Source organism: Centroberyx affinis, unplaced genomic scaffold, assembly GCF_046629955.1.
Source record: "Centroberyx affinis isolate AG114_WGS23_722 - 3 ecotype Tasmania unplaced genomic scaffold, CSIRO-AGI_Caff_v1 ptg003328l_1, whole genome shotgun sequence".
Taxonomy (NCBI): Eukaryota; Metazoa; Chordata; class Actinopteri; order Beryciformes; family Berycidae; genus Centroberyx; species Centroberyx affinis.
The window spans coordinates 216159-242583 of record NW_027281329.1 but is presented as its reverse complement, the minus strand read 5'-3'; the positions used below and the strand labels follow the sequence as shown (position 1 = coordinate 242583).

The window sequence follows — 26425 nt, the reverse complement described above, 5'->3', positions numbered from 1 at the left end:
TGGACGTAGATCTGGCTCCCAAATGTGCTGATGACAGAGAGAGCTCACAGCAATATCAAAGGATCACCGCAGCCACAGTGTTATGATTAATTTAAGACTCTTGAGATGTAAGCCTCACAACCCCCTGTACAGACGACTGCATTAAGCCAGCATGTGTGCTTTAATGACACATTTATGAGTGTTAATAATGATAACTTATTAAAAGAGCATATGGCTATTGAAAGTCATAAATCTCAAAGGGAGAGCAATAAAACCAGTTCTCATGGGAGGAGAGGAACCTTTTATGAATCTTGTTGAAAATGGACATTAAGCAATGATAAAATGTGGATGTGAAAATAAATTTTTTTACTCTCACGGAGATGAGATGACAAAAGGTGAATGGTTTGTTAAGAGGAAAGAGACATCCAAAAAATAAATATATATAAATACATTTTAAAAACATGTCGAAGACTGTGTAGAAATAAAAAAACACAAAAACAGAGCTCACTCGGATGCTGCCCTACAACTCTTGTGGGAAATATGTGACTATGAAGACAACAAATTCACAGTCAGGAATGCTCTTTCTTTCCCCCCCAGTTTCAAACTACAATGATATAATCCCCACAGCTCCATAAAATGGATGAAACAGAATGAGAAAAGATCAAGAGTTGTCTTGCAATTTAGCGAGCATGGGGATTAACCCATGAAACACTGACTGTACACGGCGTAAAGAGACGTGCTCTGTACAGCTGAATGTCTGAACTGGATTAGGATTAAGACAGATGTTTTACTGTACAGCAGATTTTTTTTCTCAAATCAAATAGGTAGACAGATCTGAATTCTTACACAGGACACCGTGATGAAGGTAGGAGTTCCAGTCCATCAAGACTGATCACATGTCCCCGTTCTTATTTGTAGGCTTCCACCACACACTGTAGAGACAAGCCACTGATGGAAATACGGTATGGTCAGATCTGAAATGGGTAACAAGGACAGAGTATGACAGTGCAATGTTTAAAATCTCCAGGAATAAGTGCAGGAATGAATGGGGCAAGACAAGAAATGTCATGTTGATTTTGAAATGAACGCCTACTGCTCTCTGGGCTTTATTTGTGTGTTTTATTATGCAGACAATAAATATCTTCTTTCAACAAACTGGAGACTAGTTAAACTTTAGCCCTCCCCATATGTACACACACACACACACACACACACACAATCTGTACTTTATTTCGCGTAATGATGCATATGCTTGTAAAATGCTGAGCATGTTGGATTAAAGGAATACGCTATTTTGTTGAGTTGCAGGGCTGAGTATTAAGACTCAAGGCTGCTCCCTGCTGTAGCCAGCCGTGCCCTCGGGTATGTGAGAGAACCATTAGTTACTGCTCACTCATCACAGAGCGCAGAGCTTGCACCGCACCGCACAGCACAGCACAGCACAGCACAGCACAGCACATCACTCCAGCTAGTGTAGAGGTCATTCACTGAGCTGATCACAGCGAGAGGAAGGGGAAACACAGTGGACAGCAGGATCAAAAGCATCAAGAATGAAGACAAATATCCAAGAAGTCATCCTTTTAAAAAAAAGATGAGAGAGAGAGAGAGAGAGAGAGCGGCTACATGTCTTGACACTTCAATGTGGGAATCCTTGGAGAGTATTCAGATCATGTGAGTCCTGCCGTACATGGTGTCCGATTGACAGAGTTAAGGTTGACGTGAGTCAGAAGCACACTTCAAAGCAGACAAAGCACACATTTAGTTGTGATATTAAGTGTAATAGACGCTACAGAGCTCTGAAAAAAAGAAATGGCCAAGGTTATGAATCTCACTGTAAGCCTTTGAACTGTGACAAGCAAAGCATGAGGTAACCAGTTGTTCTGTGCTGTGGGATGTGGTTCATGAATTTCTACATGACTGAATTTGCTACTGCTTTACTTTCAATACAAGCAGTGCTACAGTCCACTGCAGTGGGTGAGTGGTCAGAAACAATCTAGACAACTGCTCTTATTGTTTGCAATAGGCTTCAGGTCACTAATGTCACACAGACAGTTTGTCATTTACCTCAGAGAAAGCCAAGTCACTCTGTTTTAAAAGTGTTGCTCTCCAAAATGCAGTTGCACTGATACCCTTTCACCAGCCAACTCTATTCCAAATACCCTCTGGTAGATTTATAACTACCTCTCCAGAGCATTTTACAGCTTGCTTCCATCAACAGCCAAAGAATTTTAATTGCTCTCCTTATCACAGTGTTCTCAGTACTGGTTTTATGAAGGTTTCATCTGCATCGGAGCCACCACTTTGCTTGTTTCTGTAAAGGGAAGATTAGAAGTGTCCTGAAAAAATCTTGAAAAAGCACAGGGATGTAAAAATGTTCTTTTATGGCCAAATGAAGTAATTCATTGTGTGAGTCATGAATATGCATGCTGCTTTATGTGCTCTTAATAGGCAATTGTTCCAAGCAAACACACACACACACATTACAGAGTATACAGATCTCACCTTTGGCAGTTGGCCCACAAATGCAGAGGCATGCGGATATGCACACACACACACACACACACAAAGATCTCACCTGTGGCCCCGTGCAGCCAGTGAGCCCTTTCGTTCTGCCATTAAACCAACATGACATTTCCCTGTCCAGCAAACCTCACACCCACATTGATCTTTTATGCATGAGCACTGTTATATAGCCACCTTTTTAAAGCTGAATGTCTGGAATGCCTTGCCGCTTCATGTCCCCATCACTCTGGACGATGCTTTCGATGCTACGATCTGACCTTCTTTCCTCATTGACAGGAGAGACTGTGTAACACAGCAGGATGGAAGCAGTGGGTTTTGGTTTTGCAGAGGACACGATAATCTTAACATGTTCACTTGCTCGTGTCCAGTGCTCTGCCCTACATCCCTCACTGTCCTCTTTTCTATCTTTCTGCCTCCGAATCCATTCTCTCACAGTGAAAAATGCTTTTCTCCCAGAATATCAAAGCCACTATATCATCCTTGTGTCAGTTTGTAAAAAACAATAAAGGTCATATTGATTACTTGGTTGACTGTCAAAAAAAAAGCCATAAGGATATCTTCATGATATTATTCAAAGCAAGTATTCCCATCACTAGTCCTTGCATTTGATTCTTCTTTTTAGCTTTTGGCTATTTTTTTTTTTTTTTTGCAGATTTTGCCTAAGGTATTTCTCAATAAAAATGTATATATGCATCTAAATATGCTGGAAATCTATCTTCTGTTCTTCAAATATAATAAAACACAAGTAATGTGTGTGGTAGTTTATATATATTTTATTTTTTGCTTAATTGTTGTATTCAATGTACTGTATCAGAAACCATAACGACAAACATAGATATAAGAGACAATAGATTTAGCACAGAATCACATTCGTGGCAATACAACCTTTTAAGTGCAAATGTAATATATTGTAGTTGGATGAATGAACAGCAAATCCTTCCCTGAGGCAAAATTGGAATTAAATGTTCCACATTAAACAAAACCTTTCAAACACCAAAAGAAACTGAACAAATTTAATTGGAATATCTTAAGTAACTCATCCAGCTACCATCCTAAACCCTAATTAGTCAGATAGCATTAAGGTACAATGGTGATCTTATCAAGCAAATTACAATACAGTGTTTAGAGTACAATATAGAGGCATGCCTTTTCACATGGATTTGTTGCACAACTGCATCTTTTTACCTGTTAATGTTTACAAGACAAACAAATTTGCTCTCACATAAAAACGTTTACCATGTAAAGATACATATTTTACATCAGGAGGAATTAATACTACTTAATAATACAGTGCAAAGTGTAATTTATCTTTTCCATCACATACTGTATCAGTACTCAGTGATTGTGAATTTATTTCTCTTCAGATTACAATTCAAAATGAATGAGCAATCAATATGTCAGTTGTGCTGTTGATGTGTCAGTTGGTACTCTTCAATCCTAAAATATTATTGAAGTTTGACAAAATTGCTATAAATTATTCAAATCTAATTTTACTTTCCCAACACTAGGGCAAAACAACATATACACATTATGTGTCATGTGTGTAGTTTCACACATTCTTTCAAGATGGGCAAAAAGGCATTTACATGAACAGCAAAGGCAACAACAGGATGCTAGTATATTATAATATGTATAATATATTATGATATATTTGCTTACTATCAACTTGTGCAATCAAAAAGCCGTGGGCTTTCCATGGTAATGACGCCCCCCTCTCAGCGATACAGGCACATGCTGCTGCTCTGGTACAGGTACATGTAGGCATCACAGAAGAGACGCTTGGCCACACCTTTCATGTCCCGAGGCACCTGATTGGCCAGCTCCGCGAGGGACATGTCCAGGTACATGCCCACCTCGGGGCAGGCCTGCACCTCGGGGATGTTGAAGCCGTCTGTCTCCCCTGACAAAAGCGCACACAGTGGAGAAGTGAGCCAAGCATATGAAGAAACAAGAACCAGCGGTACAGTATGCTTGTAACAAAAACAAAATGTGAATGCAAACTACTCGCCTTCTCTGTCAGCCATGCTGTCAAAGAAGATCCAGTCTTGGCTCTGCGGCCCGTGCTTGATGAAGGAGACGTAGTGGCTCGTCTCGATGCAGAGCACGGCGAACAGCTCCAGTTTGTCTCTGGCCAGGAAATGAGGTGCGCCGCGTCCAAGGAAACCCTCGGGGATCTCCAGAGTGGTTGGCCGATGGGACTGCCGCTGGGGATGAGAGTGCACCTGGAGAGAAAAACATACTATAGCTAAGAAAAACACGCTATCCTGGACAAGCCTTGAGGTATGCCAAAGATGTATGAAATGACTTGGGTGTCCACACATAATAAAAAACAACAACACACTCCACCTGAGAAGAACATTTCTTGCAGAAGAGTTTGAATCCTGTCTGGCTGAAAATGGGATCTTTAAAACAGTCCATGCACTCTTCATGGGCCAGCTGTCCACACAGCATGCACTGCTGAGGACCTGAAACACACACTAAATATTGTATTCTCTTGGTTCATTTGTGTTTGAGTGTGTGTGTGTGGGGGTTTACACTACCTTCTGAGAGGAGGTCAGTGATGTCCAGCTCTAGAGAGGGAATGATCTTGTCAAACATCTTGAATTTCTTCCCAAAGCGAGGCATCTGGAGGATGAGGCAGGAGGGCACCTGAAATTATAAAACAACTAAATCAGAATACCACAATACAGCGGCAGCGGCGGAGTCAATACACTCAATCTAGGAGGAGATATTAGGATCGGCATAGAAAATTGGCCAACAGCACCATCTACAGGGAAACCAGACAGGGGATGTTTGTCACAGATGAATTCATCTAATCTCTCCTGACAAAAAACAAGTTTGATATTAGTTGCAGAGATTGGCATCAACTGAGATGACAGAAACATTAGATAGTAGATCTAAAGCTGAATTTAATTTACTCTTAGTTTAATCCATTGTCTGCCTGGTATGCCTTGCAGAGGGTCTTGTTTGACTGAAAGCTTGCACTTAATTAAATGAAAATTTGCATATGGATCTATCTGCATGTGGACGTTCCATTGTTAATCTACAGTTCAAATCAAAGTTCTAATCATTTCATGAAAGATTTAATTGACATGAGGACATTTCAAGAGTAACATGAAAGTGAGTTGAACCTTGACCTTGATTAGCAGTACAGTATGAACAGAAAGTCAAGTAATCCCACCTCGGCCAGTTTGAGCCCTGCGCTGTGGAAGGAGTGCTCCAGTAGCTGCTGGACTGTAGGCAGCACCAGGCTGTGGTTCTGGTCCAGGAAGATCTGGTAGCAATAACTCTCCTGCACTTTACCATCTGCTGAACTGGGGGGAGAAGGCAAGACATGTGCAGTGTAAGTTCTCGAAGAATTAAGTGACTTTTCCAAATGGAGGGGGAATGATCGTCCAAAAATCATTAGAATCAAGCTATGCAATGGGAAATGCCCTATACACAATAAACTCTACATCAACTATGATTTGCAGTGTACAGCCAAGAATGAAGATCACCAGCATCTTCAATTAACCTTTATCCTATCTGTTTAACAAAATGCATAAAACTCCAATGAAAACAGGTCCAATAGCTGATATAAGTAAGCAGACACTGGTAGTTATGCTGTAACAGTACAGTTTGAGTAGAGGCTCCAGGGCGAGAATGTGGTGCATGATGACAGTGAGGAACTCCTCTGGATCTGAAAGACAACAGTCACATACAGTTATAGAATATAAACCGACCAAAAATCACTGCCATTAAAGCTTCCACCTAACTGTAGATTAAATCTACCTTTCTCATCAGTAGTGAAGGAGTGGCTGTAGCCGTGTTTCTGCAGCTGCTGCCGAAGCTTCATAACGTGCCGCCCTTCCACAAAGCCCTTACTGTGTATGGATCACAGTAAACACGGATAGTAGGACACATACAGTATTTACGAATACATAATAACATTTCCATTGCCACAAAAATTAAAAAATAAGAATGTTTTGTAAACACACACCTGCGCAGGGGTTGACAATGTCATTGAGCAGGGTCTTCTGAATCGGGGCATCTCGAGGCTCTGTTGATTTAAACAGGATGGAGTCCAGCACGGAGGAGCAAGAGAACAAACTAGACAGACAGGGAGAAACAGAGGTATGACATGAAGCATCACCATGGCTTAAATTCCTGTTCAAAGTCTATTATGATACTACAGTCATCATCCTAACCTGAAGAGGGCAGCATCCATGTAGCAGGAGTTACAGTGGCCTTGGATCCCCTTCATCCGTCCGATCAGAACCTGGTTGACTTGCTCAGTATTGATGGGAGCAACATTTTCCAGCTTCCCTGTACTGTGCTCTGTCTCTCTTTCTGAGCACACACACACACACACACACACACACACACACACACATAAGCTCAGAAAGGACACAAACACATACATATAAGGCAATGGTGGCACATAAAGCATTATATACACAGCCTAAGATGAATAGTGGCGCCTTGTTCACAATTGAATGCATCACATTCTATGTATCATCTCCAACGCAATGTTGCCATCAGTTTGTTGTAAACGCAGCATTCTAGCTATTTATGTGTTACATATACAGTACTGTGCAAAAGTTTTAGGCACATGTAAAAACATCCATAAAGCAAAGATGCTTTCAAAAATAATGAAATGAAAAGTTTCTCCATCCATATCAAAGAAATGTACTATAAGAACAGTCTACTGACACGCCAAGCAGAAAACAAATAAACATCAAACATACATTTTATATAAAAAAGCTAGGGTGCCTAAGACTTTTGCACAGTACTGTATATATATACAGACATATGGGAGCTGAAGAGGAACATATGTGTTCTATATGTATACTGTATATTGCCCTGTATGTAATGTTTAGTTTTATTTTTTAAATTAAAATAATATGGGAGGAAAAACATAAAATGGTTAATCTAGAGTGAAATATGCTTTCTACTGTAGAATATTCTTTTGTATTAAAATAAACCAAAAACAGCTCAGGAATCCAGTCAAAAAATACAACTTCCACTTAAGTTAATATGGACTGGAGACAAGGCAGAAGTTGGGGTTTTCCACCAATCATTCACTCTGCTGCCAACAGAACTGTTGTCCACAAGGGGGCGTTGCATTGTCACCATGGTCTTTCAGTGTCCCATAACATAACAGAATTGTGAGCAAGGCAATATTCAAGGCTAAAATTCAAAAAGTAAAAAATTAGTTGACCAATCAGATTCTGACCTGCAAAGTCATATTTTGCAATCTTCTCACTGTGATTGGCTGATTCGTTCTGAAAGCGTGAGTCGGGACGGCATGAGGCCAGCTTGACAAAAAGAGCTCTTCCGGGAGGACAGTGGAAGAAGCGCTCATTTTTAAAGGTACCATCACTCACTCCTTTCTTGTCCTCCTGAAGAGAGAAATACAAAGATGTAGAGTAATGCCAGAACATATAAGACTATATGTAGTTTTGGTAAGAAAACATGACTTGAACAGCAATAATTTGCAAATGCTTAGAACTTACATTACAAACTAAACATTGCCAAGTCAGAGAGTGAAGCAGCAATAAATCTAGAAGATTCTTTTTTGTATAATAGGACAAGGGAGTATGGCCATCACAGCCTGTTACTGAGTTACTTTACAGCTTAAAAATCTGTTCCAGCAATCCAGTTTTCCCTTTGAGGACAACTCATTCAGTGCCAAAGCTATATCATGAACTTTTAACATTTCAGCAGTTCAAAATTTTTTCTATAACTACATATAGAAGTTTCAATTAAAAGTTGCAAGTTTGGGGGAAAGCAGGTACCATATAGTTCTGAATCTGCACAGTAAGATGTCAGTATAGAGATTACCAGCTCTAGTCCAGCCATGGTTTCTTGTCGACCAGGTAGAGTGCCAATCCAGCGGATAGTACCATAGGAATTGCCAGCACTCAACTTCACTTCTACCAAAGAGTTCACACCCAGACCCATGTGGTGAGCATCGATATCTGGTTCCGCCAAGGGTGTATCAATGTCCATGCGCTCTGACTCTAGAGTCAATTTGAAGAGGAAATTTTTGAGTCAACTTTATTATAAATGTGGGTAATAGCCTCACACTTCATTATGTCAAGGGCTCAAACCTGCAGTTAGCACCTCCCCCATAGCGACGCAGGCCAGTGGAACTTCAACTTCGCCCCCTGTCTTCCCGTTCTCATCTGTGTCCTGTAAACAACAAGAAAGAACAATGAATACATAAATGTATTGCAAATTGCTAACTTTGTTCTGAAGGAAGTGCATTATTTGGACCCTGTGAAGGACTGGCTGTATCAAAGAACTAAAGGATGAACAGGAGTACTTGTGAAGACATGAGAGTAAAAAGCCGCAAACAGAGAATTGTAAGCACTGTTTTATATAGCTAGAAAAGTATGACTAGAGCTACTGACTAAAAAGGATGGTGTGGTCTGAGCTAGTGTACATGTATGTTTCAGCACAGACTGAAGAAGTGAGTAACTGTGAAGGAATATGGCTGATTAGAGCTTGTGCTGTAGATGCTTATATTATATATTACAGGTGATTGAGTTTTGACACAGTGGCAGTACAACAACATGCTGATTTCTGACACTTTAGTACCAATTAAACTAAACAACTGAAAAATACCACAGGCAAATCATCACTCACTGTGGAGATGTGAACAAACTGTTGTCCATCCCTCTCTTGCAGGTCCATCACCATTCCATGGCCACAGTGATCATCCATAAAGAAAGTGACCCTATCCCCTATGTTCAGATGGTCTGTTTGTGCCTGTGGGGCGGGCTGAGGGACTGCGGGCGACAAAGAGCTTGGCACTACAGGTCTGACTCTGGAGAATGGGGCAAAAATGCCACAATCTTTCTTACACTTGAAGAGGGTTTTCAACCTGTAGGTCCCGTCAGTTGGCCCTTTTCCTTTGTCCGCTCCCTGGAAGGAAAGAAGCACAATCACCCCTGAGTTAATCTCTCTCACATCCTCAGTTCAATACCTCCATGTGTGAACATGCTGTAAATTACAAACAGCAAGCTTATCTTTATTCATAAATCACAGCAATTTCAAGTCATACCTGCAGTTCAATCCCGAAGAACACTCCGGGTAGGGGATCCAAAAACTTTGGCTCTGTCAGCTTTCCGATGTAGCGGATGATCCCCCTCAGCTTCTCTTCTCCCTCATCCACAGTAACTGAAGTACCCTTTGTGAGCCCCTGAGCTGTTTTGAGAGCCTGCTCCTCTTTGTACCACTTCAGCCTCTCACAGTCCTCCCCCAGGGCTTGCAGCAGTTCAGCCTCCTGTACAGTCAGTGGCTCCATGTCACTCTCCTTTAAGTACGTATCTAAATGTGAGCCCATGTAGATGACAGGTAACTTTGTGGGAGGGTCTTTTTTTTTCATGATTGATGTGTATCTGTACTCTGGGATGTAACATAAGCGGCCTGGATGGATGTAGGCGTCGCCAGGCTTTTCTGTTATGATAAAGTACATGTTCTTGTCTGATGAGTCCATGATGCTGAAGCAAAGAGATGTAGAAGAAGTTAGACAGAAATGCAAGCGTGCACGCGCGCGCGCACAGAGAGAGAAGAGAGAGAGACAGAAAATAGTCAGTATACTACAATAATAATCACAATTTCAACATGTTCAAACGATCAGAATATGAATATAAATAAGATCACGCCCCCTAAAAGCACACTCAAGCTAACATCAACGATAGCAACATTACTGAAAGCTAGCGTTCATGAAAGTAAAACAACTAAGACAACAACTTTAGTCTGACAGACAGTTCATATTATTGATTTATTACTCTCTCTCAAACAAACATGGGCAAACGTTACCTGCTCTGGCTGGGTAACCTTAATGCTAACGTTAGTTCTATGCTAGTTCTGTGTTAGTTCTTGTTCGTTTTTCTCCAAATGGCCAGCTGCTCTGTCAAGTTTCACTTCCCCTTTCATTTCACAGAAGGGCCATCAGCGTCATCGGCAGTTTACAATTCACGTAACTTCTGTTGACTAAAATGACACTCTGCCGTCTCTGTACATACAATTTAGCAGTGATGACACGGCAATTCTTCGCTAGTAGATTGCTACTATCTTGCAGTATAAACACAAGAAACTTTTTGTGGTAGGCTGTTTTCAAACAAACCCTACAAAACACAGCTCGTGCCCGCGACTGTTTAAAAGGTGTTTGAGCCCTCAGCTATGTCTCATAGGTACAGTATGGCACCATAAAGTGAGCAACTAGTGGTGGACTGACTGAGATAGACCGGCCCTGGAAAGACCTTTACAGTGTATGGGAAAGACCCAAACAGTCCCGCCACCCACACCCCACACCCACCTGCTCCTCACAATATGGACACATGTAGAACATTACAATGTTCTACATTTTTTTTTTATTATTATTATTTTTTTTAGAATTTTTCAAATGAAAATGGGGTTTTATATATGGGCTGATGTATTTTAATTCAAACTATATATATATATATAAATATATATATATTTATATACACATACACACACCTAAATGTCACATCTCGGCTATTCCCTGTCCTATTTACCCCCTTGTTTATATCATTCATGCACGCTTAACTTGTAATTCTGAAATTCCTGGCCCTGACGTGAAGAACTTATGACCCACACATACCTGTATGGAGCCGGACAGCCAGTCTACATCAGAGTTATACCAAACAGCATGGGGCTTTTTATTATTTTTTCATATGTTGCTACTCCAGGTGGCCAGTCCACCCCTGTGAGCAACGCATACAATTAATACTCAGCTGCTGATTAAATAGGTAATCTTTGTATAATTGCAAAGTCTTTGCCATGGACTTGATAAAGTTGCATTCATACCACATGCACTGTTTTTATACCAAAAGCCAAGTTTAAACCATTTGCACATGTGTGTTTGGAGATCAGCACAGCCGCACTGAGCAATCTGTCTGGGAGAGGGATGAAAATTTTTTTGTCTGGTTGCAGCTAATTAACAAGACGAGAGCTTGTCTGTGAGACAGCGTTGAGGGCTCAACAGCGGCAGAAGTCGTTCTGTGATTGGGCAGTGTAAAAAACATCATCCAAGAACGCCTATCTTTGTCGCTGCTTGATGACGACAAATCGACAGACGTAAACATGGAGGAGAGAGAAGCATTGAAAAGGCAAATCGAACTCCTCCAAAGTAAGTCGCTGGTGTAAATCATCGATACTGTTATACAGGCAGCAGGTAGTGATCAGTTGGTTTAACAGCGAGCACTTGGAAATTCCAGCTGTCATGTGGATGTAACCAACCCGCCGTTGATAATCATATGGGAGCTAGCTAACAGTTGCAGTAACTAACGTTAACTCTAGGTAACGGTTAAAGGGTAAATTGACGTTACTGGGGTTCATACGCTCTGCTTTATCACCCCTTGTCTGTGCTTCATGATAACATGACTAGCTAAGTTAACTAAATAGTTTACGTTAGCTGTTCGTTTAGCCACAAAGCGAGAGTGTGGTTAAACCAGGCAAGTCAGGTTTATTTTCAAGAAATTCAATTCCAGTTTAAATAATAATAATAGTTCCAGCAGTTTAAATAACGTTAATCCAGAGCTAAATTACCATGGAAACTCATCCTTCCAGACTAGCCTGGTCCCGAGCAGGTTAGTAGCTTCAACTCTGGTTCAACCGGTGTCACAATCCTCCACCCCACTGATCCAAAATAAAAGTTTGATTTTTCATTAAACTATCACAATTTGACATAGGCTACACTTGGACCAAAGTTAGACTAGTCCACTTAAAATATAGAGGGCTTTTTTGTTGTTGTCATTTTTAAATGTGCTCTATTTGCCTACTTACTAATACAATCCCAATAGAATTAGCATAAATTGCAATTGAAATAAGACCGATAATAATAATTTGGGACCATGGCTTTGGCTTAGTAGACCTAGTGAAATTGAAACAAATAATGATGGACAATTATAGGTTCTTGGTCACCAGTAGTCTAATTTAGGCTACAAAATAGAGTAGCTATTTTCAGTCTTTCTAAAATGATATTTTGTGAAATTATAGGGTCCATGATTTGATACTTCAATGTTTCATATTGCATTTCATTTTATAGAGGTACCTGTAATTTTTATATTACATTTGATTACATATTAATACCTAGGGATGGGGCGATATGCTTATCTCTCGATACATTTTGATATGCGATATGGGGTTCACAATTTGATACAACCACGATATGATGTAATAAATAAAAGTTGATTGACAACAAAGTATGACTGCACAGAATTATGTTTATTTTGGATTCACAAAGCATTCTAGCAATGGTACTGACTTGCTAGAATGTAAACAACAATTTAAAAATCAGTCTAAGGATTTCATCCCTACTCCTGTCAGAGTCTCCTGTGCATCAGCAATATCCTACTAAATCTACTTTTTTTAAAATCTTCTTTTAAATTTGTGAACGTGCAGTTATCTTGATTGTTCAAACCAGACTTGATGTAGCTTGATTACTTTAGCTGGAAGGTGGCTTTGTGGAACTGATTAATTCAGGATTGATTTGCTAAATTAGCTCAAGTTAGGATTTTCATAGCAAGCCCCGCTTTTCTTAGCCTCCTTTGTGGAATAGCCCCTTGGTCTCTTTGTTCTACTTCTCCTCATTATCATGATCTGTTTGCAAGCTACTGAACAACTGAATTGCCCACTTTTCTTAATTCCCAGATCTCATCAATAACCACAAGAGTGTCCATGGCAACGCTCCCTTTGCTAGAGCTGAGCAGTGGCATCCAGCAAGACCGATTTCGGCCAGAGGCAGGGGTCAAACTGCATCAGTCGTTCATCCACAGAGCTCCAGAGGAAGATCATATGCCCCTCAGCCCCATGGAAATTGGAGGAAGACCTACTCTCTGAATAACAAGATCCCCCAGTCCTCTATCGGACAGCCCTCAGCTTCTACCTCCTCCTCTGCCCCGTTATCTAGTTCCCTATCGGCAACAGGCATATCTCACAGCATGTCACTGCCCAGCCGCAGCAGAACTGATAAAACTGATAGAACCAAAACTGCCACTTTATCATCAGCGGTCGATCCACGAGAGGAAGAGGGGCATACGAGTAATGCATCCACAGATAGTAGAAAAACAGATAAAGGGGCACCTGAGTCTCGGCATGAAGTTGGAAAAAGAGGTTCAGCCTTGACAGGCGCTGGTGTAGAACAAGAAGATCCCCACAGACAGACTCAAGATTTTCAGCAGAGAGCTGAAGGGAGGCATGTGGTCCTGTCAGGAAAGACAGACAGCGGTTCTTCAGAGGTGCCCTCCTCAGTCAAGACCAACACCTCTACCAAAGTGCAGAGCAGCTCCAAATTACAGATCAGTTCTCATCTGTCAGGAAAAACCAGCACTGAGACTAAACGGTCAGTTATGGCAAACCCTGCAAATTCCATGGCTGGTAATGTCACTAAGGTATCACAACAAATCTCCCTTAACCCCAGGTCTCAGAGCAGCCCAGCCCAAGTGAGTGCATCTCCTCTGAAACAATCCAAGTTCACTTGGGTGAAGAGCCAGGATATGGGAGGAACGGGGCCCAGGCAGGCTGAATCCATTACTCAGGCCCCAGGCAAAGGTATGAGTGCTGCCCCAACATCACTCTTAAATGCAGGAGTTGCCAGTGGAAGCCCCCCCTCCTCCACTATCAGTAAGCGAACTCCTGGCAAGAAGTTACCTCGAAGGCTTAGTCTAGTCACTGGAGCCCCCAAGACCTCAAAGTACACATGGGTTTCCTCCTCTGCTGGAGGCCAAGCTAGGCTGTCTCGAAAACCGCTGTCACCCAAAGCCCTGGCTCTTGCTCAGAGAGCTTTGGAGAAGGGAGAAGCCACCAAGAAGCTTCGACCAGCTTCAGCTCACTCTACCAAAATGAGAAAGGCAACAGCATCCTCCTCCACCAGCAACTCTCTTAGCAGCCGTTACCGCTGGAAGGCTGGGGGGCAGAGTGCCTCTGGGGCAGTAGCAGGAGGGGCCACAGTGGCCCGTCGTGGGTCTGCCTTCCACTGGACCTCAGAAAAAAGCTACAAAGGAGTGAAAGGAGGGCCTGCTGTTTCCCCATCACTATCCCACCGTGCCTCTGTCCAGCCCTCCTCCTCCCCTGGTGGATTCAAGCTCCGCAGCAGGATGAAAATCATCAGGAGGTCTGCTAGCAGGTCAGAAAGGGGGACACAAGCACAGGCTATGATTTGTTGTTTTTTTCTGTATCTGATTTTTTTTTTCTTCTCTGGGACACTTTATGCCATCTCCCAGGTTTGAGCATCACTGTGTTTTGTCAATAGGTGGCAGCAAAGCATGACTTATGTTTCCTTATTCTTTGAAGTGAGTCTACAGTGGTTTTCAATACCGGTCCTCAGGACTGTGAGTCCTGCTGGTTTTCATCCTAGCCATCTAATCAGAGAATATATTACACCTGGGATGCCGGGTGAATACAATTAACTGCAATTAACTACCTGGTAGGATAGAAAACCAGCAGTACTCTGGGTCCCAAGGACCAGGATTGAGAACCGCTGGTCTACAGTGAGCTAATGCCAAGTGACATTAGTGTGTTGTTCATACATCAATTTAAATGGATCATGTTCAGCATCTTATGCCTAACAGTAACCCTTAGTTAACCAAAGATGTCCAAAGCAATTTACTGTTATCTTTTGCACATTGTCCTGTGACCACAGTGGATTTGTGCTAGAGAGGGGGACCAGTCCACCAGCACTAATGGTGACCAGCAAACATTCCCTCCGTGGGCCGATACACACCTTGTCCAGGAGCCCCACAGGGGTGAGGAAGACACCATCCAAGGAGCTTGTGTCTTTTGGTAGGCACAAGTTGCGTCGGCTGTCCCCCACCTCTTTCAGGATAGGTAAGGAGTACAAACATGACCCACACCTTTTGCTATACCCTAGACGCCACAAAGGGATTAAGTTTATTTCCAACTTTACATTATTTTGCTGGAAGTTACAGGGCTGTTGAGACTACACAGAGCAACATTACTAGTGTTATTATTTTCCTGCTCAGTTTAATTTATTTTGCAGAGTTGTTCTGTTATCAGTCTCTGCTATGACTAATTGCTCTAATGAGCTGTTAACCAAGTGCTCATCCATGCAAAATGACATTACATGGTTAGAGGAAGGCCCATACCTAATCTGGCAGCTAGTTGTGGTACAACTGTGTTGTGCTGTGGTCCTTTATTTTTAGTGTTTTCAATAGCCTGTCACTATTAGCTAATGACTATAGCTGTTACAGCCATCTCCAGTAGAGGGCAACAGCTCATATCTGTGTATTTCTTAGAGGCTCTTTGTGTGGCTGGCTGTCACAGGAGAGGCGTGGGGGGGCTATAAGAGGAGGAGGGGGGAGGTTAATTGATTGCCCAATTCAGCCGTGATGGTGAACAAGTGCCGATAGTAGGTAATTTGCAGAGGTGGAAGCAGGCAGCGCCACTGCTATCAAGCCCTGGCACCACTCTTCCCCCAGTAGATAAAAAGGAGCTAATGCATAATTATCCTTTTGCAAATTGGATTGTTTTAACGAACTGTAGAATATAGGCCTAACCTGATGGAAAGCAATCAGTGTTTTTACAACCCCTCTCCCTCCCTCTCATGCTCCCTCCCCTTGCCCCCCCAACCCTCCGGTCATTCTGTGTGTACCCTACACGCCTCATGCCCATCTTGGTGTAATCTCCCATAGTCAATGGAGTCAGAAGGCATTAGAAAAGCCATCACTATTAACATTAGGCTTTATTCATCCCCATGGCTCTGTGTCTATCAGTCTGCTTCGCCGTTGCTCATTTCTCTCCTCTTTCTCTGACTCTCTTCCCTGCTTTATGCTTCCTCTTTCCCACACCTTTTTTTCTGGTTCGATCAGCTTTTATTTCTTTTTCCACTTCCCTCCTCTCATCATTTCCCGCTGTTCATGCCAGATGTACACATGTGGCGAACCCGAAAGACCCATAGTAAGAACGCAAGTATTTCCTAATCAAAGGTGGGGAGGACTGGGGACTCAGAATCAGAGGAGACAGAAGAAAAGTAGCGGGAGTAAGTGTGGAGGAAGGGAGAGGAAGATGGAGTGAGAAAAGCAGCTAGTAGCCGTCTGTGCTTCAGATAAGAGCTGCTAATAAAGAGCAAATTGAATTACTAATGATGGGAAGCAGAGTCCTACAGATGAGCCCGTTAAAAACCAACCTTATGACCACACACACACACACACACACACACACTCGGACTCAAACTCACACATGCACGATAATGCACTCACAAACAATGTTTCTTAATTTCCTCTTCAATGACTGGCTTTCCCTTCCCCTCTCCATGTTAGTGCGGGCGTTTTTCTAGCTGCTCGGTTATCTGCGGTTTAATTTAAAGAGGGCATAAACGTAAGTGAGTAGTTAGGGCCGTAATGAATCGAGAGGTGTGTGTGTGTGTGTGTGTGTGTGTGTGTGTGTATGTGTACGTGTGCGTGCTTGCATGCGCCTAGAGACAGCCGTGGAGCCCAGATAACCTAATAAAGCAGATAAACGTCAGGAACGGACAGAACACGGAGTAGAAGAGTGCTGAGCCATGCGGCTTCGGGCCCCATGTGACAAGCTTTTGGAGTGTTGAAGGTCTCTATCTCGCTCACTTTTTTTCTCCCTCACCATCTCTCATCCAGCCTCTCTATGAGTCTTTTACTTCTGTGTAGTGGTCTTCACTGTTCTGCTAATACTTGCTAGTTATTTTTGCAGTACAATATATCACTTTACAGACTCCAGACATTGCCAGTATCACCTGTTCTGGGTTTGAAAGTAACTATAATATATTGAGAATTTATTGTTATTTCTGAGGCACTTTCTAAACAAATTCAAAAAATGATATTATAAAAGGAAACAGACAGTATCAAAAACAATTTCAAGCATTTACAATATATTGCAATATCACAATACAGTAGGTATTTCTGTATTGTATCACTACACATCTACAGCAAAACAAATGAACAGCATGAAAGAAAATAATGAATCAATACGCATGAAAAATTCCATCACACAAAATAATGCATCTGGAGAGTTCTGTCTTCAATGTTATTGAAGACAAGAGACTTAAATTCCCTTTTTAAAGTCTAATGCACCCGCTTTGATAAGGTTAAAGGGAAAAAATCAAAGGCCATCTGCTTGTGTTACCGAACAACAACATAGAGGATGAAGTTGGTTTGTGGTGAAAAAACAGTTGTAGGTTGAAAGTGTGTATGCATGGTGCAGACGCTTGCTGTGGTGGTGTCCTATTGTTAAAACTACAGGAGCGGGGTGGGTGGCATATAGAGAGGGTTATATTGTGTCTGTTACCTTGTATTAATGTGTTGCAGTTCTTCCATGTGGTGAATTATTTAGCAGAAAGGACAGTTTGTGTGACTTGATTTGGTATATTTGTACAGCAACATGCACACAGACTCTTGACATAGATAGAGCTACTCCTATTACTCCCTCTTATCACTATGAGTTAGTGGTAAGAGGTGGATGTGTACACAGGCTAGTGTTTTATTGCTGTTTGTCAGTTGGTCCCCAGCCCTGTTTATGTAAATCATCCTGGACCAATCCCTTTCACTGTTGGACACACACACACGCACACACACACACACACACACACACACACACACACAGGCCACCTCAGGCCACCACGGGTCAGATTGTTGACCTGTTTGTGCGTTGGTGTAGGAGTGGTTCACATAGTAGCCCAGCAGTGGTAGCTCTGCCCTCTTCCCTCTCTGTCAGCATCAGCTTACTACCCCCCCCCCCCACCCCCCCCCACCCCCCCCCCACCCATGGAGCCCATTACCACCACGAAAGAATCCTTCCCCCTAGCCCCCTCCCTTGGGGATCCCGTTACCGTGCCGACGATGAGCCCATTTATTTCACCCATAAATCATTGCTACGCTGTCCATCAAGGCCCTGCACTCACTGACATTTTCCACTTTCTCCACTGGTGTTATGCCACATACATACACACAAACACATACACACACATGCACTGCCCAAACAAATAGCCTTCCAATCTTGTGTAGTAATAATGTGATACTTTATTGATCCCATAGGAACATTCTCTTTTCACTTGCCCCTCCTTCCACAGGACGGTCAAACCCCTCGAAATTGGTAGCAATTCAGTGTCTTGCTGAAGGACACTTTGGCAGAACAAATGCACCGTTTTATAACTAATCTATCTTTAGAGTCTTAGATTATTATCACTAACAGTGAATTGTTAAGGTATAGTACTAGTCCCCCATAATTGTGTGGGCCCATGTGTATGTGCATTTAGATGAACTGACAGTAAGAGCTCTTACCCGTGTTCCAGGTGTGTTCTAGCTAATCAAATCACATTTCACCCTACACCAGCAAAGAAATACTTTAAACTCGGATGAAAACCTCATATCTCCAAAATGTCAGTTTTTCAGGAAATAAGGAAAACAGCCTTGCATTTAGCTTTTTGATGTTATCCAGTGGGATTTGAAAGGATTTCATAAGCCCAAGAGGTCAGAGAATTTTCTCAACCCATAGAAGACCATTCCTAAGAGTATTAATTGAAGTGAAAATGTAAAAATCACAAAAAATGGACTTGGTAGATTTCCACACAACAACAGCGATATGCAACTGCACCCTGAAGCACACTACAACCTTTTTTGGCTGTGGCTTGGCTGAAAGTGTGTTTGTTTATTTTTGTTTGTTTATTTGCATCACTCACTGATTCACACTTGCTCCAGTTTCTCCCACTTTTCCTTTACACCACGGCCACTTGTCCTCCTCTGCCTTGTTCCTCTCCCCCTCTCTCTCCCACATTCTGTCACTTGCACAGCACAGACATACACATCCAGCTTATAGGGGGAATGAACATTAAATCACTGTTTGTTTGGACGTCAGAGTACACAGTTGGTGTTGCTATGTGCAAACTGTATGCGTCACATAATATCCCATGTGTGTATGCTGATCTTTCTTCATACCTTTTATTGGTCACAAATGATTTAAATAAGTTTTATGTGTGTGTGTGTGGTGGGGGTGTGTGTGTGTGTTTCTCCCATCAGCTGTTATTCTAAATACCGTTCTCTAAATGCCATTCCCCAGTGCTTCCATAGTATTATCAATTGGACGCCACACAGACACTCACACACGTACACATTCACTCAGACTGTGTGGACCCAAACCCAGTACACACACACACTCACACACACTGGCATTCTGCTCATTCCTTTGCACTTTCTCAGGCTCTCTGTGTCAAACAGGTGGATCACTGTCTTCCCTTTCTCTTCCTCTCTCTCTCTGTCTGTGCCTTTCTATCTCTTCCTCTGTCTTTGTATCCGTTTCCCTCTGTCTCATACGCACATGCTCTGTAAGACAATTTATGCATGTGCGTACGTACATATACACACAAACAAACAAACAAATTACACACATCCAGATTGATTTATAATTATAATAAACATTTATGAAATGATTACTGACTATGCTTCACAGTCACGGCAGGCAGAGAAAGAGAGGAAGAAAGAAAGGGCGTGTTTATGTCTATATGCATTTTTGTATCTTCTCTATGCGTCTGTATATATGTATTTGGGAGGAAAAGGTAGCAAGAACCCCTGCATGCAGTTTCCTCTGTATATATGTATATAAACAGTATGGCTATGAGGTTGTGTGAATGATTCAGTTTCTCCAGTAAGTGGTGTTCTGTATAGCTCTCTGCCTCAGGTCACGGTAACATTGGGCATTTTAATAACCTCATTTTATTAACCTCTCAGGACCCAGAGAACATGCACGCTAGTGTTAAAAACCCCTTTACCTATCTCCATATCAGTAACTCCACCCCATCTGCGTTCTAAGACCCCTCCTCTTCCCCTGGACACTCATCAAACCGTCAACTGGCCATAATTGAAGTGCTGATCGACAAGACTCGGGTGAGATCAACATGCAGATAAACCTCCCAGGCCTTGATGCAGACAAAACACTTCTATCGCTGAACTTAGCTAAACCTGACTTTTGTTGAGAACGTTTCAAAGAGCTCTACTGAGTGTTTCACTACTGCTGAAAAATAGTATTTTATTCTTGGTCCTATGGATTGGTCTAGATGTCCCTAATGTCTTATTGTCAAATCAGTGGATCAGTGTTCTGTTGAGTAACCTTTTAAGATGAGATCAGAGTGTGCTGTATGCCGTCATCAGAGGGTGTTTTTATCCCGTGTATCCACGAGGGGGTTGAGGGGCATGTGTTGAAATGTGTAATCAATACTATTGCGTTCAGAAACTTTAGCCTGAAATTACTGTGACTCCTTCCCAGTTAAGGGGGTAAATGTTTTCTTGGTATCCAGAGGAGTGGCCCATGTGCCAGGCTGTCTGAATAAATCAGAAACCTAACAGGACGCAGGCAGAGCCCTACTAATTATTTGAGAACACATGGCAGGCAAGGCGGGTGTCATTTAGTGGTAACTGGCTTGGCTGGGGGAAGGGGTGTCGCCATCTTTAGCTATAGGTTATGGCCGCTGAATCTAATTTACCAATATTTAAACAAGCAAATGCCTAATTCTTCATCATGTTGTCTTGTGCCATGATAGTGTGTAATTTATTTGGAGAAGGTAATGTAGGTAATTTACTGGTCCACTTTCTTTTGATTTGACAGTGTTTTCAGCACTTAGCCTACACTGATAAATTGCGGTTCAAATATTGAACATATTTTAAGCTCTACTCACTTGCACCCCTTTTGACCGCTGATCATTCTTGAACTGTTTTTGCACTTTTGCTAATCAGTGTAAGCCAATCCAATGTTTTTGGGTCTTGTTGCATTATGTAAAGCTATGTCTGTTATGGTAAAGGAGAGGGGACAGTCAGGGGTCATTAGGAGCTACTCCATAAATCTCCACCTTTTGTCAGTCAGAGAGCATGCTGGCACCGCCACCCACCCCCACACCCTGCTGTACCCCCTGGCCTATGACAGTAACTCTATCCCGCCCTGCTCCCTTCCATATGTCTGCACACACTGATGTGTTACCATAATAATCACGGGGGTTTGCCGTTTACGTGGGAAGAGGAGCAAAGAGTCTGAGGAGCGCCTGGCATGTTAATTATGGGGCCTCCCTCCCCACATGCAGGGACACATGGTCCAGCGGGGATTGGATAACTGACTGGGGGGGTGGTCATCATGGCCGGAGCTGGGTTAGCTGGGCACTGGGCATGGTGTTGAGGACTGGTGACATGGGGGTGGTTTAATAGAGCTTCAGGGTCTTTTTGAGGTCTTTAGGAGGTTGAAGAATTGCCCTGCACAATCTCATCACATCAAACAATCTTCCTCTTAAGGGATTGAGACGGAGACCTCTTTACTATCTTCACAGAGGTGAATTTGAACTGTAGATTAATCTAAAGCAGCAATCCTCAAATCTGGTCCTCAGGGTCCAGAGAACAGAAAAACTGCGGTATTCTGGACCACTGATCTAAAGGGTTCAGGGTTCATCTACAGAGATGTGAGACAGGGTCTGTTATGCCAGTGGTGGGATCGACAGGGACTTGTGTTGTTGTGTCAACTCTACAGAGGTCAGGGCCATCCACTCTGACACACACACACACACACACACACACACACACACACATCAGAGCACGGGCCATTTTCAACACCTTCCCTCCTCCTCTCTCTTTACTATCCCTCTTTCTGGCCTTACATCTGCATAATCACATTCTGCAATCCCTCACCCACCCCCTCACTCTATTTCCCTATTTTTTCCCTGGCCAGAGGGAGTGAACATATTCTCCTAATTGATGGGTTGGCTTCAAGTCCTGTTCGGCCAGCGGAGCCAAGCCGGGCCAAGGCCCATATTCATATAATGTTAGTGAATTTTGTATGGTCACGTGACCTGACCAGCCTTTCTAGCTCAGTACTCAGGTTTTATGAGTATGAGCCCAGATCTCTCTCACACTCTCTCAGTTTTCTCAGTCCTCTGCCCTCCCCATCCTGTCTGCTCCACCTGGCCCTCTGTCCAAACCGTAGAGCCAGGCTCCAGGTCTAGGCACCAGGCTGAGGGGAAACCTGACCCCTAATCTCCTTGACATTTTTTTCAGCCTTTCCAACTTTCCATTTCAGTCATACCGGCCTAGACACCCGAACCCCAAGTCTATTCTGGTCTTGTGGAGCTATTCAGTGACCCCCGATCCCCCCACCATTCCCTACCCTATTACTCCCCACCCACCTAAGTGCCTCCTTGGCTCTCCTCATCGTCACCCCCCCCACCCCACCCCCCACTTTTCTGTACCTCCCCATGCTTTTCTGTCCCTCCCATAGGGGCAGTTAAGTTTTGTCCAGTCTCTTGGGGCCCCCAGCTATTTGACCGTGTGCTTCCAGCCATGATTGGCATGCAAACCCTCCAGCTGAACACCGGACTTTCCCTTGAGCCCCTGACCTCCCTGCTCGCGCTCCAAACTCCTATTGGTCTTCCATGCCAAGGGTGGGCTCCCTAAATCCACCAGAACCTCCCCGTTGCCATCCCTCCCTACAGGTGTCCCCCGCATTTCACCATCAGGAATAATGTTGTCAGTGGTGGGAACCAGTATGGGACAGATTCTTCGGCAGAGACATGATAGACAGGTGTAAACTCAATGATAGATTGGTCCTGTCAACCTCTCTCCATCCCTCTTCCAGTGTTTCCCTTTCTCCATTTCATTCAACTATGTTACTCCCCTTCCCTCAATCTCACTTAATTCTTCCGTTTAGCCTCTAACCCCCCCTCCCCCCTCTCCCCTTCCCATGCCCACCCCCATCACCACACACAAACACACACCAAACATACAACTGCAACGTTTTCCTCCGCCCCTCCCACCCTCCCTCCTGTCCTAGGGCTTTGGTTGTGTGTGATATTTAATAATGGATGACTGTTTGTGTTTGTCAGTCAGCGTGCTCTTGTTAAAGGGCTTTAAGATAACTGCTAATTCCAGCAGGGCTATATTGATTAGCCGTGCCGGGTGGGGATTGTTATATGGCCCAGGCAGAATCAACCCCCCCCCCCCCCCCCCCCCCCCCCCCCCCCCTTCCACCCTCCATGTTCCTTCAGTACCCTCCTCTTTTCCTCTCCCCTTGTGGAGGGTCTCTCTCTGGCTGAATAATTAATGCTTAACCTATTTAATTAGTGAGATTTGCTCTGAACAGAAGCAGAGTAATTGAGTCCTCAACTCTGTGTATGTATGGGATAGGGATGGGCGGGGGTGTCTGTGCAGAAGTGTGTTTGTGCTTATCTGTGTGGCTGTATTGTATGCACGTGTGTGTCATGCTGTTGGTGTAAGCACATTACGCACAGTGATTGCAGCATCAAGTGGCTCACTTTCTCTTGCACGCCTGATCGCAATGGCACGTGTGATTTACAGTACAGCGGCTGGGGCTTTGATGCGACTGGCAGTGTGTTGGTATTAGTAGTGTTGGCATTTGTGGTAGTGGTGGTGTTACCATTTTGGTATGGCAACATTGGCACTGGAAGCTGGGGTCTTTGCCAGCAGCGGTCAAGCCAGCAGGGTTGGCATGGATGGCAGAGGGGAGTTAGTAGTGATAGGTGTCCTACTTAGGCTGTAAGCATTAGTTATGATATAAATAACTGGTACTACACATCAAAACAATGATGATGGATTTGTTTGTAGTCTTAGGTGTAGTAATGGAGGTTAAATACTGTGACCCTATATTCTAACAGAATAAATTGATACACGTTACAGGAGTCGCAATACTTTTTTTGAACATTACACTGTCTGTTAATAAGGCAAATCTCATTGTTTTGCAATACACTAACAACTGCAATTCAGTGCTATAATGCATTGTAATTCATTATTCTACTCTCCTTATTATCCTTTTTGTTATCCATTTAACTGCAGTAGATATCACTATGGGCAGGAAAATGTCAATCAGTAATACTTCATTCATTTTCCAAGATGTGATTTGATAGAACATCTATCACATGGAGTTTCATTCATTAACTTTGAAATGTCAAGTCAACAAAACAACAAATCACAAAAAAATCACAATTTATTGCTGCATCATTTTGCCCCCTAGCCTGGCTGGTGGTTGTTAGTGTCTGCTGTCACTGATAATGGTTCGACTGTGGTCCCACAATCACTGACAGTAAACTACAGCATGTCGGCACTGAGTGGTCAGAGGAGGCCACTGGTCTCTATTCCATCAGGTCTTGAGGGGGAGTATGATTGGGTTGGCAGGGACCTGGCCAGAGAACTCGAATCAGGGGTCATTACTATATATACACACCTGTGACTGGCACACACACACGTCACAGACAGATCATACTGCTTGCATTCCTGCCAGTGAGCTGCAGAGGGGGCTCTGCACATGTGCTGGCTCAGCAACCTGAGCAATTGGTGAACCTCTGCCCTTCATCAGAACAGAGCTGAGATAGCCCCTCACTTTTCCCAAAATTGAGAGAAAGGTTCATGTAACACACCCATACAAATGAGGTGTGCTTTTGTGTAGGTCTCTTAAACAACTTGCAGCCTTGTGTGTTTTTGAGAATTCAGTGTTTTTCTAGTTGTGCGAAACCTTTATTTTTTTTTCTCCTCTCCTACAAGAGAACTTTGGACAACAGGTGATGACACAGGGGCAACATTTTAAGGCAATGCAGATGGGAACTTTGCCAACAGTATGACCAATAGTGCTTTACTTGGATTGATTTTGTCTCATTTGTCAGTTCCCCACTGAAGGCCACATTGCCTGTTTCCATCTCAAAAAGTTCCCCATGGTTTGATACACAATACTGGGTTCACAGTTCAATATTGGCATGATGTTTTGAGCAAAATCTGAATGATGACAATTATGATTGAAAAAAATCTCTTTTTATATCTGAGGGAAAACAAAACACAAGTGCAAACCATAAAAATAGCATGACTGCATGTTTCTGTAAGTTAAACGTAAAACTTTTTAACACCAATAATTCCAGTTCGAATAAAGTTTAAGACCAATTTCATCCTCAAATATGCCAGAAGAGTCAAACCAAAATGAAAAAGCAGTAAAATATGAGCACAACCAGGGAAATTTCTCACTAGAAGAGGCATGCAAAGAGAACAGACATATTTTTATGACCTTTGAGACCATATTTTAGACTTAAACGCAACATTAAACCATATACTAGTGACTGGAGTTTTTCATTGTGATGTTCCATTCTTAACCCGTTCACTCAAATAACCTTGTTTTGGATCATATGTCATAACTTGGTTAGAATAACCTGAGTAAGTTCATACTCTTGATTAAGAGAAACCTGGTAAAGATGCCTAGCTTACTTCAATATTATATGGGCTACCGTCGCTTGTAAACATCTTACTCATTTCACTTGCACAAACTCAGACTCACAGAGCATTATGCCAACAAAACAGTACTTAATATCACTATTGGATCTTCATTTCTCCTATTTTAAAGTAACCCACTATCGCTCAGTTAAAGAGGGAGGGAGTAGCTGGCGGCTGCACCTTTTCAGTGGGTGGACCGTTTCATCTCTGGGCAGGACGCTATAAGTTAAGTGGCTTATTCATGGCAACAGGGATACTCAGTTGCAGGGTATCACAGGTGCATGTAAACAGCTTAGCCCAGATACGACCTTAAGGTACTCCTTGCATGTAAAAGTAGCCAGTGACAGTTCTGGATGGGATACCTACGTTTTCACCAATCTCCACAATTCTCACTTGTGGTTGGACATCTGGGTATTTGTTAAATACATTAACACACTGACACACTCCCGTCTTTCTGACATAACGCACATGCAAGCATATACACACAAACCCACTGCTGTTCCTCCTGTTTCACTAACTGAAATGATGACTCCTAAAATAACTGTCTTTCTCCTGGTGGCCCACACATTGCTGTGTGCCCCTGTGTGTGTAGAGGGGAGGGGAGGGGAGGAGAGAGTGACTGTTAGAGAGAGTACAGTATTGATCTGGGGCAGTTCATTTTCTGCTGTCCCCGGTGAGTTGCT

At 42.9% G+C, this 26425-nt stretch overlaps 2 protein-coding genes across 3 annotated transcripts in view; one reads left to right on the top strand and one right to left on the bottom strand.

Annotated features, from left to right (window-relative positions):
- Window positions 1-3266: 3266 nt before the first annotated feature.
- Window positions 3267-10625, bottom strand: cyldl (cylindromatosis (turban tumor syndrome), like). Its single transcript, XM_071538710.1, has 15 exons — window positions 10312-10625; window positions 9551-9989; window positions 9133-9411; window positions 8595-8676; window positions 8326-8504; window positions 7718-7883; window positions 6690-6831; window positions 6488-6591; window positions 6274-6372; window positions 6118-6181; window positions 5684-5816; window positions 5043-5151; window positions 4849-4967; window positions 4511-4724; window positions 3267-4402 (listed from the first exon to the last, which is right to left on the bottom strand). The coding sequence occupies exons 2-15, from the start codon at window positions 9983-9985 to the stop codon at window positions 4218-4220; spliced, it is 2310 nt and encodes a 769-aa protein (XP_071394811.1). The 5' UTR covers window positions 9986-9989; window positions 10312-10625; the 3' UTR covers window positions 3267-4217.
- Window positions 10626-11595: 970 nt separating this feature from the next.
- Window positions 11596-26425, top strand: part of zc3h3 (zinc finger CCCH-type containing 3) — a 46550-nt gene continuing 31720 nt past the window's right edge. For both annotated transcript variants that reach the window (XM_071538709.1, XM_071538708.1), the window contains exons 1-3: window positions 11596-11644; window positions 13168-14641; window positions 15158-15342. In XM_071538709.1, the coding sequence (XP_071394810.1) occupies window positions 11599-11644; window positions 13168-14641; window positions 15158-15342 (1705 nt within the window). In that variant the 5' untranslated portion in view covers window positions 11596-11598. The remainder of the gene's footprint in view (window positions 11645-13167; window positions 14642-15157; window positions 15343-26425) is intronic.